General features: G+C 35.4%; 2 protein-coding genes across 4 annotated transcripts in view; one reads left to right on the top strand and one right to left on the bottom strand.

Moving 5' to 3' along the window:
- Positions 1–85: 85 nt before the first annotated feature.
- LOC148304615 (GPI-anchor transamidase component PIGS-like) overlaps positions 86–27,376 on the bottom strand; it is a 56,745-nt gene continuing 29,454 nt past the window's right edge. The window contains exons 1-11 of one of the 2 annotated variants that reach the window (XM_088268018.1): positions 24,116–24,342; positions 12,133–12,223; positions 10,766–10,905; positions 8,274–8,450; positions 7,502–7,711; positions 6,473–6,573; positions 3,718–3,895; positions 2,711–2,910; positions 1,905–2,046; positions 898–1,102; positions 86–318 (exon numbers count right to left, since the gene is read on the bottom strand). In XM_088268018.1, the coding sequence (XP_088124144.1) occupies positions 210–318; positions 898–1,102; positions 1,905–2,046; positions 2,711–2,910; positions 3,718–3,895; positions 6,473–6,573; positions 7,502–7,711; positions 8,274–8,450; positions 10,766–10,905; positions 12,133–12,223; positions 24,116–24,122 (1,560 nt within the window). In that variant the 5' untranslated portion in view covers positions 24,123–24,342 and the 3' untranslated portion in view covers positions 86–209. Of the gene's footprint in view, positions 319–897; positions 1,103–1,904; positions 2,047–2,710; positions 2,911–3,717; positions 3,896–6,472; positions 6,574–7,501; positions 7,712–8,273; positions 8,451–10,765; positions 10,906–12,132; positions 12,224–24,115; positions 24,343–27,376 lie in introns of those variants that run through there. The other variant, XM_088268019.1, reaches the window with a different exon arrangement.
- The window catches only part of Indy (tricarboxylate transporter protein I'm not dead yet), a 74,230-nt gene continuing 72,237 nt past the window's right edge, over positions 25,384–27,376 (top strand). For both annotated transcript variants that reach the window (XM_088268016.1, XM_088268017.1), the window contains exon 1: positions 25,384–25,710. The gene's annotated coding sequence lies outside the window, so the exon portion shown is untranslated. The remainder of the gene's footprint in view (positions 25,711–27,376) is intronic.

Raw genomic sequence — 27,376 nt, forward strand, 5'->3', positions numbered from 1 at the left:
TTAATATATTTGGAAGAGTATTTGAGCTGTCAAAATTTCGAAGTGAAGGAATGACATTCTTTTTTAAAGTGAAAACAATGCTAAGTTCTTAAAAATGTGTTTATTCTATATTAATTTATTTGGTGGAATGGCGTTCAATTAGTTAAAAAAATATTTACACAATAAATTATAATAATTAAGTAAGAAAGTACAAAACAGTAAAATTATTATTAATCATTCTTTTCTTTGGGAATTCCCCTCATCCATCTCCAGATGTTCTTCAGTGACATGATGACAGGTATCATGATGGGCAGGAACAATGGCATGTATACGGCGTATCTACAAAAAGTCATATATAAGCAAAAATGTTTAAAATCACATATTACAACATTTTAGTAACGCTAATGTAAAACGCTACCAACAATTTGTTTTTTCTCTTTCTTCAAACCCTTACCAGCACCCAATAATGCTTAGACCCAATGTTAACTTGATCATATTGCATGAAGGTATGTGATCAATCAATGTGAGGAATAAATTTAAAGTGACAATTAAATACTAATTCCATAAAAAATGACATAAGCAGGAAATTAGGTGAATGATTGATCGTTGCCGTTTGTTCAACAAGCCAACTGTTTATAATCCCTGTTTGTTGGATGATTTATGTTGACATGGAATAGGTACTACACACACAAACACACACAATACACACACACACACACTTTCATAAGAATAGCATTATCGGAGGATTTTTTTAATTGGCCATAGTTTTGTTAATTAATGTTGTATAATATATTGTTTTGGCTGTAAAAATCCCAAATAAAAAAATACAAAAGTACACATTTCATTCACACGTAATAAAACCGTTAATCAACACCTCCAAAATAGGTTGTGTCGTATTGTTGGCCAGTGAATACTTACTTCTGATCATCTGGGAAGTAAAGCAAAGCCAGGAGACTGGGATCCGTGAAGGCGGCTTCCGCGGCGAGGAATGCATTCCTGGATGTCTCCAGAGCTTCCATCAGCTGCCCACTCTTCAGGAGTCCATCAGTCTTCTCAACATTCTCCACGGCACTATATATAGAAGCGCCTACCTCGTCGTTTATCACAATGTTGGATATTTCACCTGCAAACATTAATGCTTATTAATATTGAATTGTTTTTTTTCTGATATAGTAAAATACAGTCTCCGAGGTAATTTGTTTTTTTTTTTATAGCAAAATAACAAAAGCTATTGCTTTTGTTTGAGGAGTTTAAAGCATTCAAAACAATTTAAAGCATTCATTTACCAAATAAATTAATCACAGATTTTTATTTCAATTCAATTGAAGTAACATTTTACGAAAATGATGATATATAAATTACACAATTTTTTTTTACAATTATTTTTACAACATTTTGCTGTTTTCTCATAATTTTATTTATTTAATTAATTTGATGTATTTTCAAGCTATTGAAAATTTTGTATGAAAAATTATTTGTATTTTCCGAATAATGGCAACATTTAAATTACAGTTGTTCACATTAAAAAGCTTTTACTTACTTGGTATGATTTCATATTTTTGAATTGATAACGTTTTTCTTTAATATCTTTTTATCTCTCATCATTTTCATATCATAATCCATATCTGTATAAGCGCCCTTGAGGTAGTTTTTTACGAAAATGGCATCAAAATCATCCAAGATTATTTTATTTTACAAACATAATAAATATAACGTAAAAATAATCTTTTTTAAGTGGCTTACAAGATATTGCTTTACCATAAGCGATGTGGTATGTTATTCTATTTAGTAATAAAATTATATGAATTTTCTGTTTAATAAACTTTTTTGCTGCGATTTACCGGCTCCATAGCATGAAAGTTCAACTGTAGTTTGAACACCACCAGAACCCTTAAAGAGTAGTGCCATTAATGGGGTCAACTCACCGAGCAACTGAGCCAGCGACTTTAGAGTCAGCTTGGCCGATATGACTTGTTCGATGGTACGAATCCTGATTAGGGCATCGAGTTCCCACTTTCTAGGAACGACAGTCGTAAGTGGATCCACCTCGGCTCCGGGAATCGGACTCTGAAAACAGTAACCCGGCCAGTTCACTAAGACATTCTAACGACAAAATCCATTCCTAGATGTCACCAGTGGTCCAGATCTTGAGGTTCATACAAAAAATTTGATTTCTTCTTAATTTTGTACCTGGTATTTTTCTGCATAACAATACAGTAAAAAATAAATAGATTTGCATTAAAAAAAACACGAGAATCTTTGCTTTAAAAAAATAAAGAAAATAAATTTTAATTATTTCCCTAAGGATGGTGACTGACCAGAACCATTTCGTCGTAACGTAACGAGCATTCGTATAGTCAGTACAGCGAGCCGAGCGCTCCATTTATATTTTTGGATGCTCGCTGATGCTCGCCGCGAGCAATGTTACGACGCTACATTATGACGAAATACTCCGGTCAGTCCATTCAATTCAATTCCAGTCAATTGGTCTGGGTGTTTGATGTGATGTGTTTTTCACATTTACCTTCCCTATCCTTACTATCCTACTTGCAGACAAGCCTCTAAATATAGTAGCTTTACGAGTTATTCCTTTAAAATTAAAATAAACAATTATTATATCACCAATTTTGTTCATTGCGATCGTCTAGGTCCAGTTTATTATGTTTAACTAAATATGTATTTTTCTCTATAATTATGCAGTAAAATAAGACCCGTGATCACTCTGACATACCTGATCAGGGAAACCTAAGAGCAGGCGCAACTGAGCCAGGAAGTAGCCCATAATGTCTTTAGTCGGCGGATGGTAAACGGGAATAGGTTGTTCATCCTCCTTAAGGTAGCTGTCGCAGATATCCACAGGAGGGTTTCCTATCACGACTCCTCCCCAACGTGGCGACAGGAAGGCGTCCATGGCACCATTTATACGAACTCCTGAAATTATCAATTCATTATAAAATAAATATAGATTCAAAAGACGAAGCGATATCATTAATAGTGGCATTGGAATCTCATTCTTGGACTCCCTGAGGATGGAGTAGGATCGTTTCAGTTGAGTAGAAGCCATCAATCATCAAAAGGGGCCACAATCTTTAGTCGCAGGTGTAGATCAAGCAGAAGAATTAAAAAAGAAGGTGAATGTTGGGGATAAAGAAAATGCACTTTTTTGTTATTATTAAAAGTAATAACCCGCAAAGCCTCTACTTTTTAAATGCTTGTCTGCAGGTAGGATAGTAAGAAAAGGGAAGGTATGTGTAAAAAATACATCACAAACATCCAGACCAAATGAAAGTAGACCTTTCTTGAATTTATTCAGCAATTGGCGAGAATCGAACTCGCAACGCTAGTTTCGCACTCGAGTTTCTACCCAACTACACCACGGCGCCTGTCACTGATATCAGTTGTAGTGAACAAAAGGTTATCAGTGGAAACTAAGCCAGTTGAGTTCTGGCATAAAACCTAATGTTTGGAAGTGAAGTGTGAAGCTGGCAAGTGAAGGATAAAACCAAGTTTAATCTAATCAAAATGCCATCTCTCAGATGAAGATGTAGCAAAACAATGTATGGTAGGTGTGGTAAGGTAAAATACTGAAACAATACAAGGTTGAGATTAGCATGATCACATTACAAAAGGTATGAGAATGTGAACCAAATAAATGATGAAAGAATGGTCTAACATATTTATTATGCGAATGGATATAGAATACCATAGTACAATAATTACACTACAAGTGCTACGAACCAGCATGTGTGTAGATATGTATGGGCGCCTGCTCACAGGGCGGAGTGTAGAGGACCAGGTTGAGGCAGGGGTTCTTGGAGATGTGCGAGGCCAGCTTCTTCTCCAGCGGAGTAATGAGATGCGGCAACACGTCGGCCGGGAGCGCGTAGTGACGCTGCAGAGGGGAACTGTCACGCACCTGAAATTCAACCAAATATCTGATATTTCTTCTCAATCTTCAAGTGGCCCACCAATACTGAAGATTTACCGCATACTCTGCCCATATCTCCCGGTTATTCAATCACACTAGCACACTTCATTTCCTAATATCCCATTTCATAAGCCATGACTATTGATTTGCTTCTCCTACCCTCAATATTTCTCATCATAACGTAGAGAAGGTGATATCATTTGGTATCGTATCTGACCTTCTTCCTTTTGATATCATGATTTCTTAGGATTTACCTACTATGTAATAACTTTTACTCAGCAAACCCCACTATTTATTAACCCTTCCCTTGCGATGCTAAAAACTTCCAAGCACTCCGGTGATTGGATGTATTTTGTACACCATATGAAAATGTGATTGAAAAATGTGAATATTCCTATATGTTGCTTTTATTATATCGCTCACTCCTTTCAAGAACGTCATAAATAAAAAAAACTTGATTTTCTAGGAGATCGTTTTTAAAGTTTAAAAATAAAACACAATGTATTAAAAATAAATATCAAGCCACTTATTGAACTTTTTACAGTGCAACAGATCTTTTTAGGTAAAACCTGGTTTTTCCTCCATTTGAAAAATATTTAGTATATTTAAAAAAAATAATTAAACAATACCTTTTCTTCAAAATGCAAAAACAACACTTTCTGCCCTGTAGCAAGTAAATATTACATTTTCTAGGCATTCCAAAAACATGCACAACTGAAAATTGACAATTTTTGATTTATGACGTTCTTGAAAGGAGTGAGCGATATATTATTTATCACCTTTTTACTAACATGGACAATAGGTGTTTGAGAATGATGCGGAATGCATCGAAAAATGTGCCACAATAGATTCTTTTAACCTTTTCATAGCCGCAAATAAATTACGCCGCAGTGCTCAACAGGCCAAGTATTTTTTTGAAAAAAAAAAGTTGTCTAAAGAATTTTTTTTTTGTTGTTTTTATTGAATTATAATTTACTAACCAAATATTATATCCCGCATCGATTGTTAGAGTTTTATTCTTGAAGTTAAACCAGTTTCAAATTTTCATCTCAGACAGGGTTGTCACACTGAGTCGCACACGCAAGTTTTTATTAAATTTAATATTAACACAAAACTATTATTTATCAATGGAATATAGTTTGAAATGTAAAAAAAATAGTAAATTTAATATTAACACTCAACTATTATTTATCAGGTATCTTAGAATGAAGTTTAGTTAGAAATGTGATAAATTAGTAATTTTCCATTGTGCGGTACTTCTTAAAGCACGGTATAACACAAAGATCCATCTTGCATTGTTTACACCTATAACTAGACTCTTTTCTTAGTTTTTTGCTAGTACACACAATACACTTCGCAGTCGGGGATGATCTTTTTCGGTCCGTGGTAGTTTTTCCAAAAAATGTCTTTCTGTAAGTCGCGATAGAAATTCTGCCTTCCGTTTTCTGCCATGAGAAGTACCGGGTTGTTCTTTTTCACTTAGCACGAAGAAGAACAAAGAACTTAGCACAAAGAAATAATTTATTTACTAAAAAGTTGTAAAAAGAAACCAATATCACTAGCAAAACACTGATAAAATCGGAGTAAATATAACGCGAAAGGTATAAATAAACAAATATTTTCATAATAATATTTTAAAATAATAAGAAAAACACAAAAAAATTGAGCAAAATAAAAACCCCTGGCGTTCAAAACAATCGATTAAAATAATCAATATTTCAAGTGGTTTGAGTGGTAGCCCTAATGACATCTGTCAACTGTCAGCTGAAAGTGATACTGATAAATCGCTTTAAAGTATTTAAAAACTTTATAAAATATTTTGTGAGAACTTCAAAAGATGGCAATGTATGTTCCGTTTTTGACAGATTGTCAATATGAGTTAAAACTGCGGAGTAATACGTCATCAAAAGTACTGATGAGATATCTTGTCTCTGGCAATACGGGCACTCCGCCATTTGCCGAGATATCTCGTCTCTGGCAACCATCGGGTTAAATACCTATTGATATTTACCAAGGGAAATTTAAATTGAGTAGATATTACGAAATTAACTAGGTAATAAAATTATCATTTTGATTATTTATCATTTTACAATGATTAAAGAAAAAACTTGTTTTTTACCACTTTAGTTTTATTATAAACTGTATAATAACATAACATAACGGGTCTGTATAATAACATATTATACAGACCTGAATGATGGAAGTTTAACTTCTGAAACATGTAGTCTATAATAAAACTCAAGTGGTAAAAAACAAGTGTTTTCTTTAATCATTGTAACATGTCTTACCACAAAGTTAATGCCGAAACAATAAATAAAATTTATCATTTTATTTTGTTATTTTTATGCTCCAAACATCTAAACGAGCCTATAGGACTCTCGCTCATATGTACCATTGGAGTACTCCAAGATCAATATTCGGCTGCCAGTTACAGAATACAGGGTATTTCTAACAGATGTTTTACACCGACATGAAAACCCTACATAGAACTACTATTTGTAGTCTGAGGATATGTTGTAATTAAAAACAAGTTATGTTGATGTAATATGAGAAACATTGACATACCTGTTTGGGATTGAAGTCGAGCTGGACAAAATACAGCCACTGTGATTTGAGAGTGAAATTGTGAATAGCGCTCAGCTCCGATACAAAAGGCTCCAAATATTCTGAAACAAGGACACATTTCAAGTATCCCCATGTTGTCAAATTGTCAAAAGGACAATTTTAGATATCTTTTCTTCTTCTGCTTGATGTAGGCCTTGTGGCCTGTTTTTGAGAGAGATTAGCCTCCTGCCATGTTGATTCCCTGCTGTCAATCCAATTTTTTCTCCATTGCCGGTCCCAACCATGGATGTGAAAGGAGGAGGATTAGTATGCAAGGTCAGCAACCTACATGCTTTAAAAAAGAACCAACACTCACAGTAAAGAGAATTTAGCCTCGAACAAAGGACTTCTCTTGAATAACATGACCAAAATTTTAGATATAACATAATAATAAAACCCTTATCCGCACCCCAATGGTGCATAGGGCACTGTGTCATATAAACGCAGTGTTATCTTGATCGTTTACACATAAAGCAAAGATGATCAGCCCTCCGCTTCAGGTACCTGTCCATGGTAATATTGAATAAATATTATAGTGAAAGAATCACTTATAGTTATTTTACCCCCCTTGGGAATCGAACCCGGAACCTCCAGAACGGTAGCCGAACGTGCTGACCATTATACTACGGAGGCGGACATATAGATATAACATACTAAAAGTTATGGAAAAGATAGAGAGAACTGGCAAATTTTGTATATATTTAAAAAAAAAAAGTAAAAACCCTCATAGCCTCCATTTTAGAGGCTTGTCTGCAGGTAGGATAGTTAAGAAAGGGAAGTAAATGTGAAAAAATATCACAAACACCCAGACCAATTGAAAATAAATATATCTTGAATTAATTTTGCAATTGTCGGGAATCAAACCCCGCGATTTACATTAACTACGCCACAGCACCCGTCATTTACATTGTGTATGATGATACCTGTGTACAAATTGTATCGTTTGAAATGTTACTGCATTATTTCAAATGTCACTGTGCAGGTTTATACCTTGGATGGCATCCTTGGGTGTCCACTCCACCTTGATCTTGTCAGGGCTCGGGGAGGCGACCGTGAGGGCAATGTCGAATGCCCTGGAGGGCGGGGCGCGGCGGCGCGCAGCCGCGTCATGTCTGGCGTAAGCCGAGGCCTTCAGGGCGCTGCGCAGGGAGGACTCCAGCAGCAGCCATTCCGAGAGCACTCGGGATAGAACAGTGGGACCTAAAATATAGACCAACACATGAAAATACAACTTCCATATTCTTCTTCATCCCTCCGGCTCTGTAGTGTAATGGCCAGCACGCTCGGCTACCGTACTGGAGGTCCTGGGTTCGATTCCCAGCGGGGGTTAAATAAATATAAATGATTTTTTCACTGTAATATTTATTCAATGTTACCCTGGACTGGAACTATACCCGAAGGGCTGATCACCTTTCCTTCATGTGTTAACGATCAAGATAACACCGTGTTTATATGATTCAGTGCCCTATGCACCATCGGGTGCAGATAAGGGTTTGAAGAAGTTTTATTCATCTATGTTGAGATGTCAAAAATTCAAATAAAAGGTTGGCAAGGTGTGGGCATAAGGCAGATATCCTGGTTCCAAAATATGAGAGATTGGCCGAATTACCCAAAATTATTATTATTTGTGAATAAATAGAGCTAACATAGCATATTCGAATCTGCTCTAACAGAAAGTTCCTTGTGGAATTGAAACACTTGTTAGTGAAAATACTTTATTTTATCTGAGTGTTACTTATTCTAAGTAAATGATATTACTTACTGGCTTTGGGTGAGAATAGAGCCACTCGGTAGAGTGAGACCCGCACGTCTTCTGCTAGCTGGGGCCACTCCATCAGTAGCAGGGTCCCCGGACCTCCGTCAGCCCTCTCCATGGCCGACTGGGAGCCATCAAACTCGCTCGGTATGGGCACCACCTCAAACTTCAACTCGTACACGTCTAGACAAAACATGCACCAGTTTATTGGACACGCTTAAACTGTTAGGTACAAACTGTATATAAAAACTATGTATTTTGGAACTATAACTCAATTTAATATTGATGATGGTGATGGGGAAATGTGGAATAGGTTGGGGGAATGCCAAGGAATTGATGGCTGTTGGTGTGGCTAGTAAAATATTGTTTTCTGGTGCTATAATCTGAGTTCTGGGTAATTACACCGTCATTTTTTAATAATATCTTAAAATTTCTTCATATATCCGTTCGCACGCTCTTCAGCATCGCTAATTTAAGGCAATTGATTTTGACTCCTGGCAACATTCGGCGAGACGATAACATCATTTGTGATAACCGCCATACAGCCCTGACCTGGGGTCATCATTTTACAACGCCGGGATCCATGCCCTTATTAAAAGATGAACCAAAACTGTGGGAATGGACGAATGAATGTGGGAATGGATTATATTGCAAAATGCAATTGTCAAGAGTGTGGTTTTTAACCTGAGTAATTGCATTTAATCCTTTGCACTGGAAAGTTTTTTGGTATATCCATACCACTCAATCTAATTTCAAGACTTATTACTATTTAATTATACTCGTATGATTCTGATTTAATTCTATTGAAAAGTAAAAAATCAGTATATTAAAAATATTCAGTATTAAGACTTTATTTTCTTACAAAAAAAGAAAGAAATAAGAAAATTTAAAAAAGAAGGAGAAAATAAATAGCGGACATTAGTTTTAGACTGACCAGAGGCGTGCACAGGGTTTTTAATCAGGGTAGGCAGTAGGGTTGGGTAAGGATAAGGCATAGTAGGCACTGGTCGTGTTTCTATATGGAACACGAGTAATCCAGGGAAGGCACTGCTTTTCTGCCTCTGAGACCGACCTTCGCACAAAATTATTGTACTGAGTACAATTAACAAAATTATAATGTCACTTGTCATATCGCTCACTCCTTTCAACAACGTCATATATCGAAAAACTTGATTTTTTAGGAGATCGTTTTTAAAGTTCAAAAACATAATACAATGTATTAAAAATATATATCAAGCCACTTATTGAACTTTTTACTGTGTAACAGATCTTTTTAGGTAAAACCTGAAGGTTTTTTCTCCATTTGAAAAATATTTAGTATGTTTAAAAAAATAATTAAACATTACCTTTTCTTCAAAATGCAAAAACGACACTTTCTGCCCTGTAGCGGGTAAGTATGAAGTTAAAAATATGCCGCTTTTGCTGGGATATAGTACATTTTCTGGGCATTCCAAAAACATGCACAACTGAAAATTGACGATTTTTGATATATGACGTTGGTGATGATACTTGTATGAAAAATGTAACTAATTTTTTTTTAAATATGAGACATTCCGAAAACATCATGTCTCCACATTCCTTGCAATCATTTATTTGACGTATTTATTATACAGGGGATTGAATTTCTCGATGTAGACTAAATATATGCAGTCACACATTTAGTATGTCATATTGACTTTGAAACTGGACTCTGCAACTGTAAGAATATTTATTACCTCATGTAAGTGGATCATTTAGTGTCGTATGTAGACATAATATTGTATATCCAACTCAGTAACCTTGGCCTCTTGGCTAATGATAAATTAATTATAGTGCAATTAATGAACCACATTGAAATTTCCACATTATCTGCCCACTGATTGCAAACGGCTATATATGGTATCAAACGTTTTGATCAATATCACTAGTCCGTCTTTGGTCGGTTGGAAGATATTGCTTTTTAGCAATAAGCCCGCCAATGTACTTTTTATTTTCTGTACATGAAGTTTAAATAAATAAATAAATAAATAAATAAATAAATAAATTTCAGTCTTCTTTTTCTTTAATACACTTAAAATCCAATGAATAAAATAACTGGTCAAATTATAAACTGCGTAAAAATCATGTTTTCAGGCATTTCTTAGTATGTAAAATAATTCGGTTGAGATATTGCATACATCCAAATAAGGGTCTCTGCTAAATTAAAGCTTTCCCAATCCAAACATACATGGCTCCAGTGAACTCACATGTACAGTGTCATGAGATTAATGATATATGTAGGAGTTCCAAAACTTTGAGTAGCGCGGTCGTCAATCATTGGTAGAATGATGTTGCATGCGAGTAAAGTGATCAAGTAAGCAGCCTGTGACGGGTTATAAGCCCTGCAAATATCCAGACATCCATGTTCTTCTTCATCTATGCTGAGATGTCAAAAATGTAAAAATAACTCCTTAGTGTACAAACCACAGATTTGTGAACAAGTATTTGGACACACTCAAAATGCTGTAAATAAGTAATACCTGATGACGAGAATTTCTGCTCCAATGCTTCTTTTAATAGCACACCTTTTTGTTGGTCCTGGAATGCCAAGTGTATGGACATGGAAATCTTGAATGGAATGCTATCTAGAGCTTCGATTCTGCTATAAGGTAGCGATACCCTGAAATAATTAGATATTTTTTCATTAATTGATTCAGCAGATTCGAAGGTTTACAGATAGTAAACGAGTTTCAGTTCCTTAGATCTCAAATCTGCAAGGAACTTGCAAAGGAGAGATCAGACGTCGTATCGCCATCGCCAAAAGTGTCTAAGCTAGACAAAATCTGGAAAGACCGGGGTGTGAGTAACAACACCAAGATAAAGCTTTCAGGAGTTTAGTCCACTCCATTTTTCTCTATGCTGCTGAAACATGGGACCATAAAAGCAGCAGAAAGGAGGAAAATTGACATTGCTTCCACAAGGGTCACAACCCTCAGTAATGAGGAATAAGACGGAGGAGAAGATTGTAGTAGTCACTTTGTAGTAATATCTATTAATTTTTTATTTAAATTTTACTTCCTAAATATCACTAATTCTTAAAATCCATATTTCAATGCAAACATTCATTTGTCTTCTGCTCCACATACTGTTGTAATAGATGCGAGTAAAAAAATGTGGGCTTGCATTTTAACTTATTAACACATTATTTACAGCGGAAGCTAAACTGGCAGTGCACAACGGAGTCCTGGTTCCAACTCTAATGTATGGAAGTGAAACATGGAGTTGGCAAAAGAAGGATGAAAGTAGACTGAATGCAGTCGAAATGCGATCTCTCAGAAGAATGTGCGACAAAATGATGTATGATAGATGTGCGAATAGTGAAATAAGGAAGGAATGCAAAGCTGAGATAAGCATTATCGATAAAATTAAGAAAGGTGTGTTGAGATGGTTTGGACATGTAGAACGAATGAGTGAGGAAAGAACGGTAAAACAAATTTATGAGGCGAATGTTAGCGGGAAAAGAAGCAGAGGAAGACCGAGAAAAACATGGCACGATCAGGTATGCCAAATACTTGAAAGTGGTCAGGTTAGGAGTCGTAACAATCGGCGGGTGTGTATGAAGAGATGCATGAACGTGGAAGAGGCGAAGAATGTTTGCAAGGACAGAGTGGTGTGGCGCTCTATTCTCTCTGCCTACCCCTGCGGGGAAGCGGCGTGATGGTTAGTTAGTTAGTTAGTTAACACATTATTTGCGGGAAACGCTTAAAAGCGTCTAACATACTGTTGGCAGAGGGCGAGAGACGTTAATAAGCGTTCTAAAATAGTATGAAATTGGAGTATTTTTGTAAATAAAAAAAACACAAATATTCCTCTTTAATTTTCTAAAAAAAAGGGGTTTCATAAGTACCTGTAAACTTCTGTGGTCTTCCACCACAGTGGCACTCCGAGGATGATGAGGACCCCCACGAATGATATGTTAGCGTACATCCTGTAAGCTTCTGCAACAAATACAACAACATAAGTTACTATAAAATGCTGCTTTGTCCTAAAAATTCTACACATAACAAAATTAGAAAAAAAAACTAAAATGTAATTGTTGGTTTGTTCTAAATCTCAAATCTCCTAGATTCCTTGGAATTTTTGACACAATGTTGCATTCGCGTTTTTATAAACGTCTGCTCACCTCTTACAAGTCTTAGACTGGTGTTTTTACCTTTAACAGGTAAAAACACGTTTTTTTAACAGTGTTTTTACCTTAATGGCAGCACCATCTGTTGAACGTAACAGCAACACACGCAATACCAAATATTGCTCGTGGCGGATAGCATACTTTTTGACACGCTGTCACTTTTAAATTTTCGAAGTAATATTTTTTTTTTATTTCTATCAATTTATTACATACTTTTTATTAACACGTAAAAAAATTAAGCGGAAACAAAATTGGTTTAATTTATTTTGTTTCCTCGTTTTATTATTAGTATGTTTGCAACTTCAATATGTATAACACTACAATTAATTATAAGATATAAATGATCATTCAATTCTAAATATCCCCTGAAGGATTCAACCCTGAAGGAATCCCTTACACACTGTCCAAAATGTATCTGATACTTTTATAAATCATGACGTCATATCCGGTGTTTCTCGCTAGAGTACCTTTGGGCGCTTGTCCACAACCCGGAATTTTACCGTCCGGCAGTCCGGTTTTGAAAAATGAAAGCGACTACGACAGTTTAGCGTGATTGAATTCACGCGCACGTGTTCCCGCACCGATCAAGAGATCCGATCCGAAGAAAGACGGACAAAAGCACAAGCCAATCCAAGCCAATCGTCGTTTTAAAACACTAACTGACGTGCCGGACGGTAAAATTCCGTGTAGTTGACAAACGCCCTTTCGATTTTCGCCGATATATCGGTTTTTGGTAGCAAAGGGTTAAAAATCAGTCATCAGAACGGCTTAGCAGGGCAATATAAATACTAGAGGGCAAAAAATGACATTGCCAATAGTTAGGGCAAATAAAAAACCCTGTCCTTAGTTACTACACAAGGCAATACGCTCGCCAGAAGGTCAACAAGATATTGCATATTGCAACGGTAATGGTAATATGCACTCGAATTTTATTGCATATTATTCTAAATCTTGAGGTATTGTATTGATTAGCTTCCTGCGATGTCAATTCCCAGCTGTCAATCCATCTCCGTGGTGGTCTGCCCGGGAGTCGTCTGCTTTGAGATTGTCCGTGCAGTGCAATGTGGGGGAGTCTGGATGGTTCCATTCTCCTCCCATGCGCTTCTCTCCTTCGTTGCCTTCCCCACCTAACGACATCTTTAATCTCCCATATTTCTCTTATCCTGGTGTTCCCTGTTCTATCTCGTGGACCTTACCAGATGTGCTCCTTAAGGTGGTGACTGACCGGAGCATTTTGTCGTAACACAGCGTCGTAACATCGCTCGCGGCGAGCATCAGCGAGCATCCGAAACTATGGATGGAGCGCTCGACTCGCTGTACTGACAATACGAATGCTCGCATCGTAACGTAACACGTTACGACGAAATGTGGAGGTCAGTCTCCACATTTAGTCTTAATTTCTGACACACTTAGTGCGTTTTTTGTTACTGCAGTGTCCGATCTGCATTCGATTCCATATTTCATGATTTTGACATTGTATATTCATTTACGTAAAACCAGGTCTTTTTTTTAACAAAAAAGGTCCCAGAACTCATATCATGTCATAAAATCATAACAATACCATTTTTTTTATTTTAAATTCTTATGGATTACATGAGATAAATTCTAACACAAAAAATATATAAATAAAATACATGTATATCCATATTTTATCATTTTGTTGAATTACATAAATACAGATGTAATTACGTAATTGCAAACATTGTTTCGCATAATTGATTTTGAAAAATTAAAAAAATATATATCGGGGGAAAAAGTTGCCGGAACGCCGTTCCACCGCATTAGGGCGCTTGTCCACTACCCGGAATTCTATGTAATTTTACTGTCCGGCACGTCAGTTAGCGTGTTAATACGACGATTGGCTTGGATTGGCTTGTGCTTTTGCCCATCTTTCACAAACCCCCTTAGGGTGATTGTCCACTACCCGGAATTTGACCGTCCGGCAGTCCGGTTTTGAAAAATGAAAGCGACTACGACAGTTTAGCGTGATCGAATTTACGCGCAACGTGTTCACGAACCGATCAAGAGCTCCGATCCGAAGAAAGATGGACAAAAACACAAGCCAATCGTCGTTTTAAAACGCTAACTGACGTGCCGGACGGTAAAATTCCGTGTAATTCCGTGTAGTGGACAAACGCCCTTACATGGAAAAAAGCCTTGCGTAAAACTAAATAAAAATATAAGATTTTTTTAATTACACCTCTATCAACATTTGGCGAGTAAACACACTATGCTCTCCATTCTTATATCACTGCGTCAACGTAGTGGTGTTTACCATGAATATTTATAAGTACACACTCACACCAGCTCGGGGCAGTCACGAGACGGGCCCCCAGTGACGTAGGAGCACTCGATGTTTATGTGCGGATATACCCGCAGTTATAGCAACTTGCGAATGGGTCCATCGGCGGAGGCGGAGGGTGACCGCGGAAACAAATTCGCCAAAACTCAACGACCTCACAGCGAAAACAGACGAAAATAAGAAAGAAAAAACACGTAAAAGAAATACAGGTATTTCCGTAATCGTCAGCGGGAAAAAACAAACGAAAGTGAGTGTGAAATAATTATATTACAACGGCATTTTTTTTTCAAATCATCGTTCTCAAATCTGGGTTTGCCCACTTATCACAAACATTTCATGAAGGTCTCTGGTATATAATAATAAATAAAAAAAACATACTCAACTCAACCATAGATGGTGTCGAGAACTCGAATGTGAAAAAAGGTGTCAATTAAAGGATACACATATCGCTCACTCCTTTCAAGAACGTCATAAATAAAAAAAACTTGATTTTTCAGGAGAACGTTTTTAAAGTTTTAAAATAAAATACAATGTATTAAAAATAAATATCAAGCCACTTACTGAACTTTTTACCGTGCAACAGATCTTTTTAGGTAAAACCTGAAGGTTTTTTTTTTGAACCATTTGAAAAATATTTAGTTTATTTAAAAAAAAATTAAACAATACTTTTTGTTCAAAATGCAAAAACAACACTTTCTGCACTGTAGCGGGTAAATATTAAGTTAAAAATATGCCTCTTTTGCTGGGATATAGTAAATATTCTGGGCATTCCGAAAACATGCACAACTGAAAATTGACGATTTTTGATTCATGACGTTCTTGAAAGGAGTGAACGATATATATACAACTTCCGAAATTTTAGTGTGGACGTAAATCGTGGGTAGAATGTTGAATGTTCCAAGTGATATTGAAACGAGCCTATGACAGGTTGAGAGCCCTGTAAATTCCCAGACTTCCATATTCTTCCTCATCACGTTGAGATGACTATATAACATTTATTAATTTGTTTTTTATGTGCATTACAATTTTTATAATCATGGCGGCTCAAGGTGAAGCGACTCATCCGTAATGTAGCCAGATTGGCCTTTCTTACTTTATCCACGGTTGCCAGGTTGCAATTCTGAAAACAACTAATGGTCAACCATAAGCGTTTGTGGACTCATTCGTGTGTGTACAGGTACTAGTCATTATAAATATGTAAGTGTTGCTACCAGAGCGGCATTTGACAGACTGCAAAGTAGTGAGAGAGTACTTTTATTGCATTACAATTTTAACATCAATATAATCATGGCGGCTCAGGTGAAGCGACCCTTTCATAATGTAGCCAGGTTGACCTTTCTTTACTATACCCATGGTTGCCAGGTTGCAATTCTAAAAACACACGATAGTCGGCCATAGGCAATCGTGAAGTCATTCGCATGTGTGTACCAGCCATTATAAATACTTAAGTGTTGCCACAATTCGACAGACTGTAAAGGCAGACATTGAGAGAGTCGTTCGGACTAATGACAATCTAGCGTAGGGAGGGCCGACGATCGTCTCGTAGTTCGCGCCCGGAGGGGGGGAGGGGGGTAGGGAGCGGTCAAAGTGCTATCCAGGAATAGTCCCGTCTGGAAATCCGAAGCTCTCCTCCCACGGGAGGCAATTACCGGCCGAGGAGCAGATTGGCAGTGAACCAGACACCGGACGACCTATTCCGACGCCGGGGTAACGGGACCTCTGAAACGAAACACCGCAGGACAAAAAGGTCGACGAAATATCAGGGTAAAATGTTACAAAAATTTTCAGCTCAAAGGGCAAACACGGGAGTGAAATTAGATCAGTGATTAAACGTCTAAATTGACATGGTAACGATGTGTTTTACATACTTCCTGGTTCAAATGAAACGCAAATTAAATTAGTGCGGCATAGTGCATTTCAACATACAATGCGACCTGACTACGCCGCTAGCTTTTTGCAATAAACTCAGGCAAATGCATTTTAACGAAGTTTTAACTCTTTATAAGTAAACATTCGTCTGGAGGACTACGCAATTAAAAACGTGAAACTTATCAACAGTATTTATTAAAAATAGGAACCGGTTACATGGCACTTGAGTTTGGTTTATTAGGAATGAATGTAAGAGACATTTAACAATAAATCGCTATTCCGTACAGCTACTACATATGTCAATATTGTGCGATCCACAAATTGCATTGTATCTACAAATATAGTTAATATTATTTTTTGACATCTCATCAAAGATAAAGAAGAATATGGAAGCCTGGGCATTTACGGGGCTGACGACCGTCATAGGCTGGTTTAAGTGATCACTTTACACACGTGTAACATTCACCAATTCTACCCACTATTGACAACAACACTACTCAAATTCTTGGAAGTTCTAAATATATATATATATGATCCAATTTTGAAACATTGTTCTTGAATCACTAGAACTTCACTAGGGACATCTATTGGTGAGATGAAAATAAGCTTTTTATTTAGCAGAAATTCTTATATTAGCATGTGAGGTCCGAATCCTGGATTATAATCACACACATAAGAAACGCCAGAAAATATCATTTTCATTTGTATTATTTAAGCTTATAATTTGACCACACTACTCAAATTCTTGGAAGTTCTATATATATGAACCAATTTTGAAACATTGTTCTTGAATATAATTCTAGAGACATTTATTGGTGAGATGAAAAGAAGCTTTTTATTGAGCAGAAACTCTTATATTAGTATGTGAAGTCCGAATCCTGGATTATGATCACACACTTAAACCAGCCTATGACGGTCGTCAACCCCGTAAATGCCCAGATTTCCATATTCTTCTTCATCTTTGATGAGATTTCAAAAAATAATATGAAAATAACTCCTGTAATTGGAGATAATCCAGATTTTGTGAACAAGTATTTGGACACACTCAAAATGTTGTAATATAGTTTAGTTATCTAGGGTTAATATACTCTAAATCTTCTTCCTCTTCTTCTGGTCGACGCAGTCAAACATACGCCACTTTTGGTAAAAGGTGTGTTTCGCAGTAAAGCTCTATATCCTACTTCCTTTATATGTAAAATCATTCGTCGGGACAGACGAGTGTACCGTTCCATCGTCTCTGCCTGTCCCTTCAGTGAAAACGCGTGACGGTAGTAGTAGAGCTAGTAGTAGTATTACAAACAAGGTAAAATAAAATGCAACTACCGCTACAGAAAAAGGCTAAAAAAGTTTTTTTGAAGCGCTAATTTGGCGGTAGAAGTGAAGCGAAGACAGCTAAGGTATATCCAAGTATTCCATATATCCAAGTATTGCTTACTTCTTTCTTGACAGCACTTTCACAGCAACAACTCGACTATCCCTTCCCGTTTTCCTTGAATTCAATACGTCAGCTAATTTATGAATATCTGACTATGCACTTGTACATATGTACAGGGTGGCGCAAAACTAATCACCCTATCAGAAAATGTTATGTTTGCAAATGGCGTCGTACGTCAATCGTATTTGAAATTTCGCTTTACCTTTAAAATACGTCATATATCAAAAATCGTCAATTTTCAGTTGTGCATGTTTTCGGAATGCCCAGAAAATGTAGTGTACCCCAGCAAAAGCGGCATATTTTTATATATTTACCCGCTACAGGACAAAAAGTGTTGTTCTTGCATTTTGATGAAAAGATATTGTTTAATTATTTTTTAAATATATTAAAGGTTTTTCAAAAGGAGAAAAAACATTCAGGTTTTACCTAAAAAGCTCTGTTGCACAGTAAAAAGTTCGATAAGTGGCTTGATATTTGTTTTAATCGATTTTATTATATTTTTAAACTTTAAAAACGATCTCCTGAAAAATCAAGTTTTTTTAAAAATATATGACGTTGTTGAAAGGAGGATCGATTGTGAACTAGATAGCTGTAGTATACAAATAGATTCAAGGTGACGCAAAATTAATCATCCAATTTGGTTTTTGAATAACATTTTTACTAAATAAAATAAATAAAAAATTGAGTGATGGAAATCTTTATTTGGACCTTAACAAATTTTTTTAAAGTGAAAAATATGATATCCGTCCAAGTGGCTGCCGCCAGTGTTGATACGTATTTGTGCCCGTTTTATCAATCTGTTTGTATATTGCAGCTGTCTAGTTCACAAATGTCAAATATGATTGACGTACGACGCCTTTTGCAAAAATTATAACATCTTCCGATAGGGTTATTAATTTTATGCCACCCTGTATATATTCAACGATCACGGTGTTTACTGGGCGATTTCCTCAGTAATCAAAAATCAAATAATACCGTTGGACAGTGGACAAGTCCGCCTCCATAACTCCGTGGTCCGTTGGTTGTTATAGAAAGCATGAACTTCCGCGTTCGATCTCTAGCAGCATCAACAAACAAAATGTTTGCAAAATACATATCACTCACTCCTTTCAACAACGTCATATATCAAAAATCGTCAATTTTCAGTTGTGCGTGTTTTCGGAATGCCCAGAAAATGTACTATATCCCAGCAAAAGAGGCATATTTTTAACTTAATGTTTACCCGCTACAGGGCAGAAAGTGTTGTTTTTGCATTTTGAAGAAAATGTATTGTTTGATCATTTTGTTAAATATACTAAATATTTTTCAAATGGAGAAAAAACATTCAGGTTTTACCTAAAAAGATCTGTTGCACAGTAAAAATTTCAATAAATGGCTTGATATTTATTTTTAATATATTGTATTATATTTTTAAACTTTAAAAACGATCTACTGAAACATAATTTTTTTGACATATGACGTTGTTGAAATGAGTGAGCGATATAGGATGTCTCGCGAAATAATAAACTTTAAATTTTTTTTTTTAAATAAAACATAAATACACAGGCTTTACATTATTAACAAATCAAACTAAAAGTTGGGACTTTTAACATTTGGAATTTGAACTACAGTACCAGGTCAGATAAGGTTCAATCGTTCAGATTTTTTTTAGAATAGAGTTGCATTTATTATTTACCTTGCTTGTTATGTACAAGGTTTATAGACCATCAAGGGGATTTTTGTTACTTCTAGTTAAAAGAATATTCCGTTTTAATCTGTGTTGGGAACAGGAGGGATAATCTAGTGTGGGCCAACAGGAACATGTCAGCATTTGCTCATTGCTGGGAGGAAACCACGTTGCACTCCTCAGGAGAAGCCGGACTGTTGGCTGTCGTCAATAGACCTTCGTGTGTGTCCTAGTGTCATCAATGTCTTTCATCGTTCGGATTAACGAGTGTTTTGAGAAAAATGAGAGAAAAAACTAAATTTCTGTTTATGAAAATACTCTTTATTTTAAATTTTTATTTAGGTACTGAATGAATATTTTTTTTTAATATTTTTATTTTAGCTCGTAAAATTCATATATTTTTTATTGAACCAACGAACCTAACTGGTATTCAAGGGCTAAATCTCGCATTCCTCTCAAAGCCATCAATTCCTCAGGGTTCTGGACGACTTCTTAGCCCAGTTTATGGCTATGTTGAAAGCTTTCACGGTAGAAAGCTTTCATGTTCGGATTACAGCACGTTCCGGATTACGGAGCGTTCGGATTAGCGAGCTGGCACATTCACGAATCGACAGAAAATCAGTTGCATGTTCAACTTTTGCAATTCAAATATCGTACAATAATAAATCTTCTGTTATTCTCTTATATAAGGGTGACCTCGAGAGCTAAAAATACGACGATATCCTCCCAGCATTGTGACTGCAAACCAGTAAAAAATACTTGGCATCAAAAAGTGACAAATGGTCTAAAAATATACACAATAATACCTACAGCCGAAATAATTTCAAATTCTCCTCGCTTTTACGACTCGAAAATATTAGGTATTTATGAAAAATGTAGCCGCTTTCGCGTCCAGTACGCGTACCTACCGAGTGCTCATTGGTCCGAACTTGCGTCATCCCATTGGCTACGGCTATTGTGACGTCTGACTAATAATTTCAACAGTTTATGAAGTACGCAAGAATTACAAAAATAAAACACTTTTACTGCTGCGAGTCTTATTTGAGACCTCCCGGACCCTACGAAGAACGGACAACTAATGATAAACTTGCAAAGTCCATTTATGATACGAAAATAATAAAAAATGCAGTAAACTGTAGTCCTCGTTCAGGCTGAAGATGGCAACAAATAAACGCTCTAGTGATCTATATCAAGTCGTAGCTGTAACCTAACCTAACTGAGTACGTTCGATTAGAGATTCATAATTCAATTGAAATTTTAACTCCAGATATGTACTAAAATAATTTTAAAAAAACACTAAAACATCGTCCTCATTTAGGCTGAAGACGGCAATTTACAAACGCTTTAGTTGTCTCTATCAGCTCATAGCTGTAACCTAAACTAACCTAACTTAACCTCACGTAAGTCCGATTATGTTTTTGTTAATTAAAAAAAAAGGAGAAATATTTGTGTTTTTATTATTTACACGAATATTTCAATTTCATGCTATTTCTGTGAACCTAAGCGGCTCATTATTAGAAATAGGTATCAAATTGTGGTAGAGTGCGTTCGAACCAAAAAACTCTGACTTAAGAGTCCGCGACACTAAACACGGGACCATAACCCGACACATAATAAAATTAATAGACATTCATAGTAAAATTAAACAGCCCAAACATTAAATCATGCGTTTAAATTTATAGTTATATGAAGTTAATACGTATCGCAATACCAAATCACTCGCAGAACTACAAGATCATCAAAACACACTAATAAAACAAAATCAAACTTTTACCACATTTGGACAAAGGTCTCAACATGCATCCATCTATCTAATAAAAACGTCATCCTTTCAATTACATATGCATCACACGTCTACAACAGTTATAATTAATTTGACGGCGTTATGAATGTATTGCATATCGCTCACTCCTTTCAACAACGCCATATTTCAAAAACCGGTAATTTTCAGTTGTGCATGTTTTCGGAATACCCAGAAAATGTACTATATCCCAGCAAAAGTGCCATATTTTTAACTATGTTTACCCGCTACAGGGCAGAAAGTGTTGTTTTTGCATTTGAAGAAAAGTTAGTTTGATTTTTTTTAATATACTCAATATTTTTCAAATGAAGAAAAAACCTTTAGGTTTCACCTAAAAAGAAAAGAAAAGGTATTGTTCGATTATTTTTTCAAATAAACTAAATATTTTTCAAATGGAGAAAAAACCTCCAGGTTTTAACTAAAAAGATCTGTTGCACAGTAAAAAGTTCAATAAGTGGCTCGATATTTGTTTTTAATACACTTTATTATGTTCTTAAACTTTAAAAACGATCTCCTGAAAAATCTATTTTTTTTATTTTTTACGTTATTGAAAGGAGTGAGCGGTATATGATGTGCCCCGATCGTCGGGCCAGTCGCTAGTCCAAATTCCAAGAACAGTTAGTTTACATGCGTTTACGTAGTTGTCCAAATTTATGCCATTACTTTACAGAGTCACGCAACAATTTATTTTTAGATCGAATACATTTTTCAAATGTTTAATTTTACGGAAAAATTAAGTTTTTTCTGCCTCACATATTCTAGATAAACACCCATAAAGAAAAGTCCATTTTGAAACGAGTTTAAGCCGATTTTCAAACCCCTGTATCCTATACATCCATATTCATTTTAACTACTACAACTACTACACCATCACGCCGTTTCCCCGCAGGGGTAGGCAGAGAGGACGGAACGCCACACTCTTCTGCCCTGACACACACTCCTCGCCTCCTTCACATCCATACATCTAGTCATACATGCCCTCCGATTACGCAGACTTTTGACACCGCCACATTTTAGGTTCTGATTGATCATTTTAATGTTTGTCAATATATCAATATGCAAAGAATATAGCTTGCCAACTAACCATCACACCGCTTCCCCGCAGGGGTAGGCAGAGATAATAAAATGCCACACCAATCTGTATTTGCAAACAATCTTCGCCTCATGCATCTCGTCGTACATACCCACCGATCATTGCGACTCCTGACCTCACCACTTTCAAGTATTTAAAATGCTTGCATCACGCCAAGTTTTCCTGGGTCTTCCTCTGCCTCTTTTACCAACCACATTCGCATCATAAATATACATACTTATAACAAAATTATTTTTCTTCTAACCCTTATCTGCAACCAATGGTGCATAGGGCACTGCATCGTATTGACGCAGAATTATCTTGATCGTTACTTACATGAAGGCAAGGTGATCACTCCTGCGCTTCAGAGACCAGTCCAGGGTAATATTAAATAAATATTAGAGTGTAAATTCACTAATATAACAAAATTAATAACCTTATTAACGAAACCAACTGTCAGGCAAATAAAAAAAAGAGAATCGAACTAAATTTCTACTCATTGTCGTTGGAAATCTTGCTTAACGGAAGGGGCTGCGTTAACATTAATTTTAAGCACATGAGATATAGAATGTAATTTTCGAGAAAAATAATAATTTTAACTGGATGAGGGTAGAGTACAAGGGATGAAATAAGCCAATATTCATTTTTTAATGGACCTCTTAACAAGGTTAAAATTTAACAAGATTTGTGAATACGAATGAGCTTGACAGTATTTATTAGCTAAACATCTACACTTTCATAGTGCAATACCAAGAAATACAATACTAGTTCATTCTGGTATGCTCGTAATAAAACGTGACCAAAACCGGAGCGAAAAGGTTCGAAATACGTTAAATCTGTTACATTAATGATTAGCACGTTGCCCAAATTGAGCACGTCAAACGCAATATGTACCTTATAACGACGTAGGTAATTATTTATTAACCAAATAAATCATTGATGCAATTTAATAAATCTGGAATACAAAGATGTTCCTCAAGGTTTGTAATAAATTGGCGGCTGTTTGGGAGAGATTTTTCATAGGTTACCTAATTACTTACAGGTTACCTACCTTCTTGTAAGTACCTACAAAAGAAATCTACCTATGAAATCTGTGTTATACGGAAAATATGTTATACAGGTATGTTAAAAATAAATGACGATACATACAAACCGTAAATTTTGTAGCAAATTGAATACTTTCGCATTTTACATTTTTTATAACTTTTTTTTAAATATGGTTTTGCACAAACAGCGTGATAATAAACATTATATTATGTATAAAAATGTAGTAACAAACCTAAAAAATACATTTTTATTTGCCATAAATAACGTTCAAAATTCGAACAAGAGCGGTAAAAGCTAGAACGGTACACTAGCGCCAGTGAGACAAAATATGATACTAAAATAACTGTCAGAAACAAGCGTTTGAGGTTATGTTATTGACCAAATTTGTTTAAAATTGAATTCATAAAAATTGTTCACACAATTCAAAAACATTTGCGTGTAGCCAAAAATACAGCAAATGTTTTTTTTTTAAATTCATGTGTTTCAATTATACATTTATTTCTGCTTACCTGACATTTTGGAATCGACGGAAGAATAGGCACACCGGTGTTTTATCTTCAAATAATGGCCACTTTAATCACTTATTTATAAGACTGTACATTATTTATACACTATTTTGTTTTTATTTTTTTATTCAGAAACATAGCGTCATATGTTGAACGAGCGCCATTAAAAACAGTATTTCTGTGATAACTCCTACGCTACGGTATTTTCGACGTACGAAAACGAATGAATGAAAGTGGTTTTAAATCTTTTCGATTGCGGAGCCACTTTTCAGTAGGTACTTAGGTACCTTTCAGTTCTTTTTGCCACAATACTAATATTACGGATAGATGAGAACAACATACGTTTTGTGTACACCTGTAGTATTTATAAGTTTATGTACCAGCACTGCAAAGAAGAAAATGAAGACATTTAAGAATGGCGTTTTGACATGACATCATTGGTGTTTTGATTTTTTTTAATGTTTCGATATATTATCAAACCAAATAAAATATCAGTTTATCTACCAAAATCTTAGAATATTTTCGAATTCATAGTTTAGTATTTCTCCACCAAAAAAACGAAAAACAAAAAAAAATGTTTTTTTTTTTTTATACTCGATGATAAAAAGAAAGGACAATTGGTTATGCCGAATTTTGTTGATGAACTACCGGTAGCAAACCCCCAATGGGGTCAATGTCAAAACTTAATCTTGAAAAAATCGACTAAAACTCTAGACTGGTCCTTATTTTGACTTAACTTTCTTATCTTTTACCCTTTTTATCAGCTACAGGTGCATAGGGCAGTTAACTTGGTTATCACGGTATATACTCCAGTGCTCTAGATTATTGGAATATTTATTTAAAGTAATATATGATGTAAAGTAATATAGATGATAGAAAATGAATGACGTAAGTGATATTACTGAAGGTGAAAAACATTACTTCTAATATCTTAAAGGAAATTAATAATAATTATTACGTAGAATAAGGATAATAGCAGCAACGGCTAGGGCATTCGAAGTTGACATACCCGCACTCGAGGTTGCATATCCGCACTCGTACTAGCGTATATAAGTTAAACGACGCTAATTTAATTTCTTGGGGAATTTTTAATTAGGTCACCGTGACTTATAGATACAACGGTAATAAAGTTTGTCGAGTTTGTGAAAAAACTACGGTTACAACTAAAAATTATTTTAAAACTCTTTCAAAATGACCGCGCCATAGTTTGAGATCCACAGGTTCGATAGCAACGCTCGTGGACGTCTCGTCCTTTTCCGAGCTACTTTTCATTTCGCTCGCACCAGTCAGCTGGGCGGGTTGCATTCGGTGGTGTGTTGTGCGTCGCGTCTACCCAGTAATATCCCTACATCCTAAGCGGGAGTTTTCCATCAAAAAATTCAAATCCTCCAGCTCCTGTAAGGGTGTTCTGACAACAATCGAACCTTCGTTTCCATCTTGTGCTGTGTGTGGTGACCGGAATATATTCTCGTTTTGGAATTATTTCCGAGTGTTGGAACCAAAGTGATCGTTTTTGAAAAAAGGACCGCTTGTGTTCGCTGGGCGTCCACGTGGTCTACTACGAACAGTGGTGCATTCAAAAATAGAAAAAAATACACGTAAGTAAACAAAAACAAATGTACAAAATATTTTCATAACGGTTTTAAAAAATGTCGTTCATATTTTAAATGTCCTCTTATTACGACGCTATGCATCTAAAATAAGACATTTTTAAATGCAATATTGTCATATTTACTACAACCCAATAAAGGTTATGTAAATAAATCAATTGTTTTATCTCATTCATGTGAATCTGCTGCTTCTGTTTTGAACAACACATGTTTCTTATAATTTATTCTGGGATCATATGAAACGTTCAGTATAATCGTATTTTTCCAACCAATATTTGCGTTGTTATGAATAAAAATATGTATTTATTTTGTCGCTATTTAAAAGCCTAAATAATAATGAGTAAATGGCGATAAGCCCACCGCGCAATAGAAAATATGAACAAGTGATGGTGGGGAAGGTAGGAAGTAGGAATCGAACCCTAGACTTAGTCCGTAGACCATAATCCGACTTATTATAAGAAACCTTATATTTTATAATTTGATAATAATCTAATAATGGACAAAAACATGTGATAAAACGACGTGTTATTTTTAAAATCATAATATGGCACCGAAAATTCAAATTAATTCATTAAAATAATACTACAGCATATATGCACATGTTGTGTTTAGAACCTACTTTTTTAAATAAATAGTTTAAATTAGTAATTCGTTATCAGAATTGTGGTACATAAAATTTTAATTATAAATGGACTTCGTTCAGTGAGAAAATAATAATAATTTATATAAAATATAACGTACTAATAACCTAACTATCAAATGCTATCACTAGCCATTAAAATTTATTGCATCTGATACTAGTCATAATTGATACTGTCACATGATATAAAATAATGCATTGGGATATAAAATAATAATAATCGATATTGATTGACAATAAAATTGCGTTGTAAAAGATTTTGACAAAACGTTTTGAAAGTAATTGATTTGTATAAGCCAATGTTTCGCTGAAATTAATTTTATTTATTTATTATTTGTTTGTTTAAAGAAACACACACATATTGGCACAACCATAATGTTTTTCTTTTCGTGTTGGGACTTTGCTCTGATAACATTTGATTATATAATTTTTGTGGTCGAACCATCGTAAGGCATTATACATAATATATTTACATATTTATGATGGAAAACCGCAAAGTTAGCCCATCAAATACAATGGAACATGCACTGTTGTTTATTTCACAGTATCATAAAAAAATGTGAAAAAAACTCATTGTCTGAATAATGTTGAATTGAAAAATAAGACGATAGCTACATAAAACATGGCTAACCGTTGATTAACTATGTTTAATTTAGCATTATGTCCTATTTACAATACAAAGACATTTGCATTTGTTTAAATTAACATAGTTAAAATAATTGAAACATATAAAACAATTAAAAAAGAGAAATATTTGTGTTTTTATTATTTACACAAATATTTCAATTTCATACTATTTCTGTGAGCCTAAGCGGCTCATTATTAGAAATAGGTATCAAAGTGTGGTAGAGTGGGTTCGAACCGAGAAACTCTGACTCAAGAGTCCACGACACTAACCACGGGACCACAACCCGACACAAATTAACACTGCCAGTTTCGGTAAAGCAGTCCTCCAATCGACAGTTAATTTTAAACCGTCGTAAGAGCAGCTCTCTCATCGACAAATGATTTAAA

Source organism: Brachycentrus maculatus, unplaced genomic scaffold, assembly GCF_059751285.1.
Source record: "Brachycentrus maculatus isolate JH-2025_06_01 unplaced genomic scaffold, ASM5975128v1 h1tg000310l, whole genome shotgun sequence".
In the NCBI taxonomy this organism is placed as follows: Eukaryota; Metazoa; Arthropoda; class Insecta; order Trichoptera; family Brachycentridae; genus Brachycentrus; species Brachycentrus maculatus.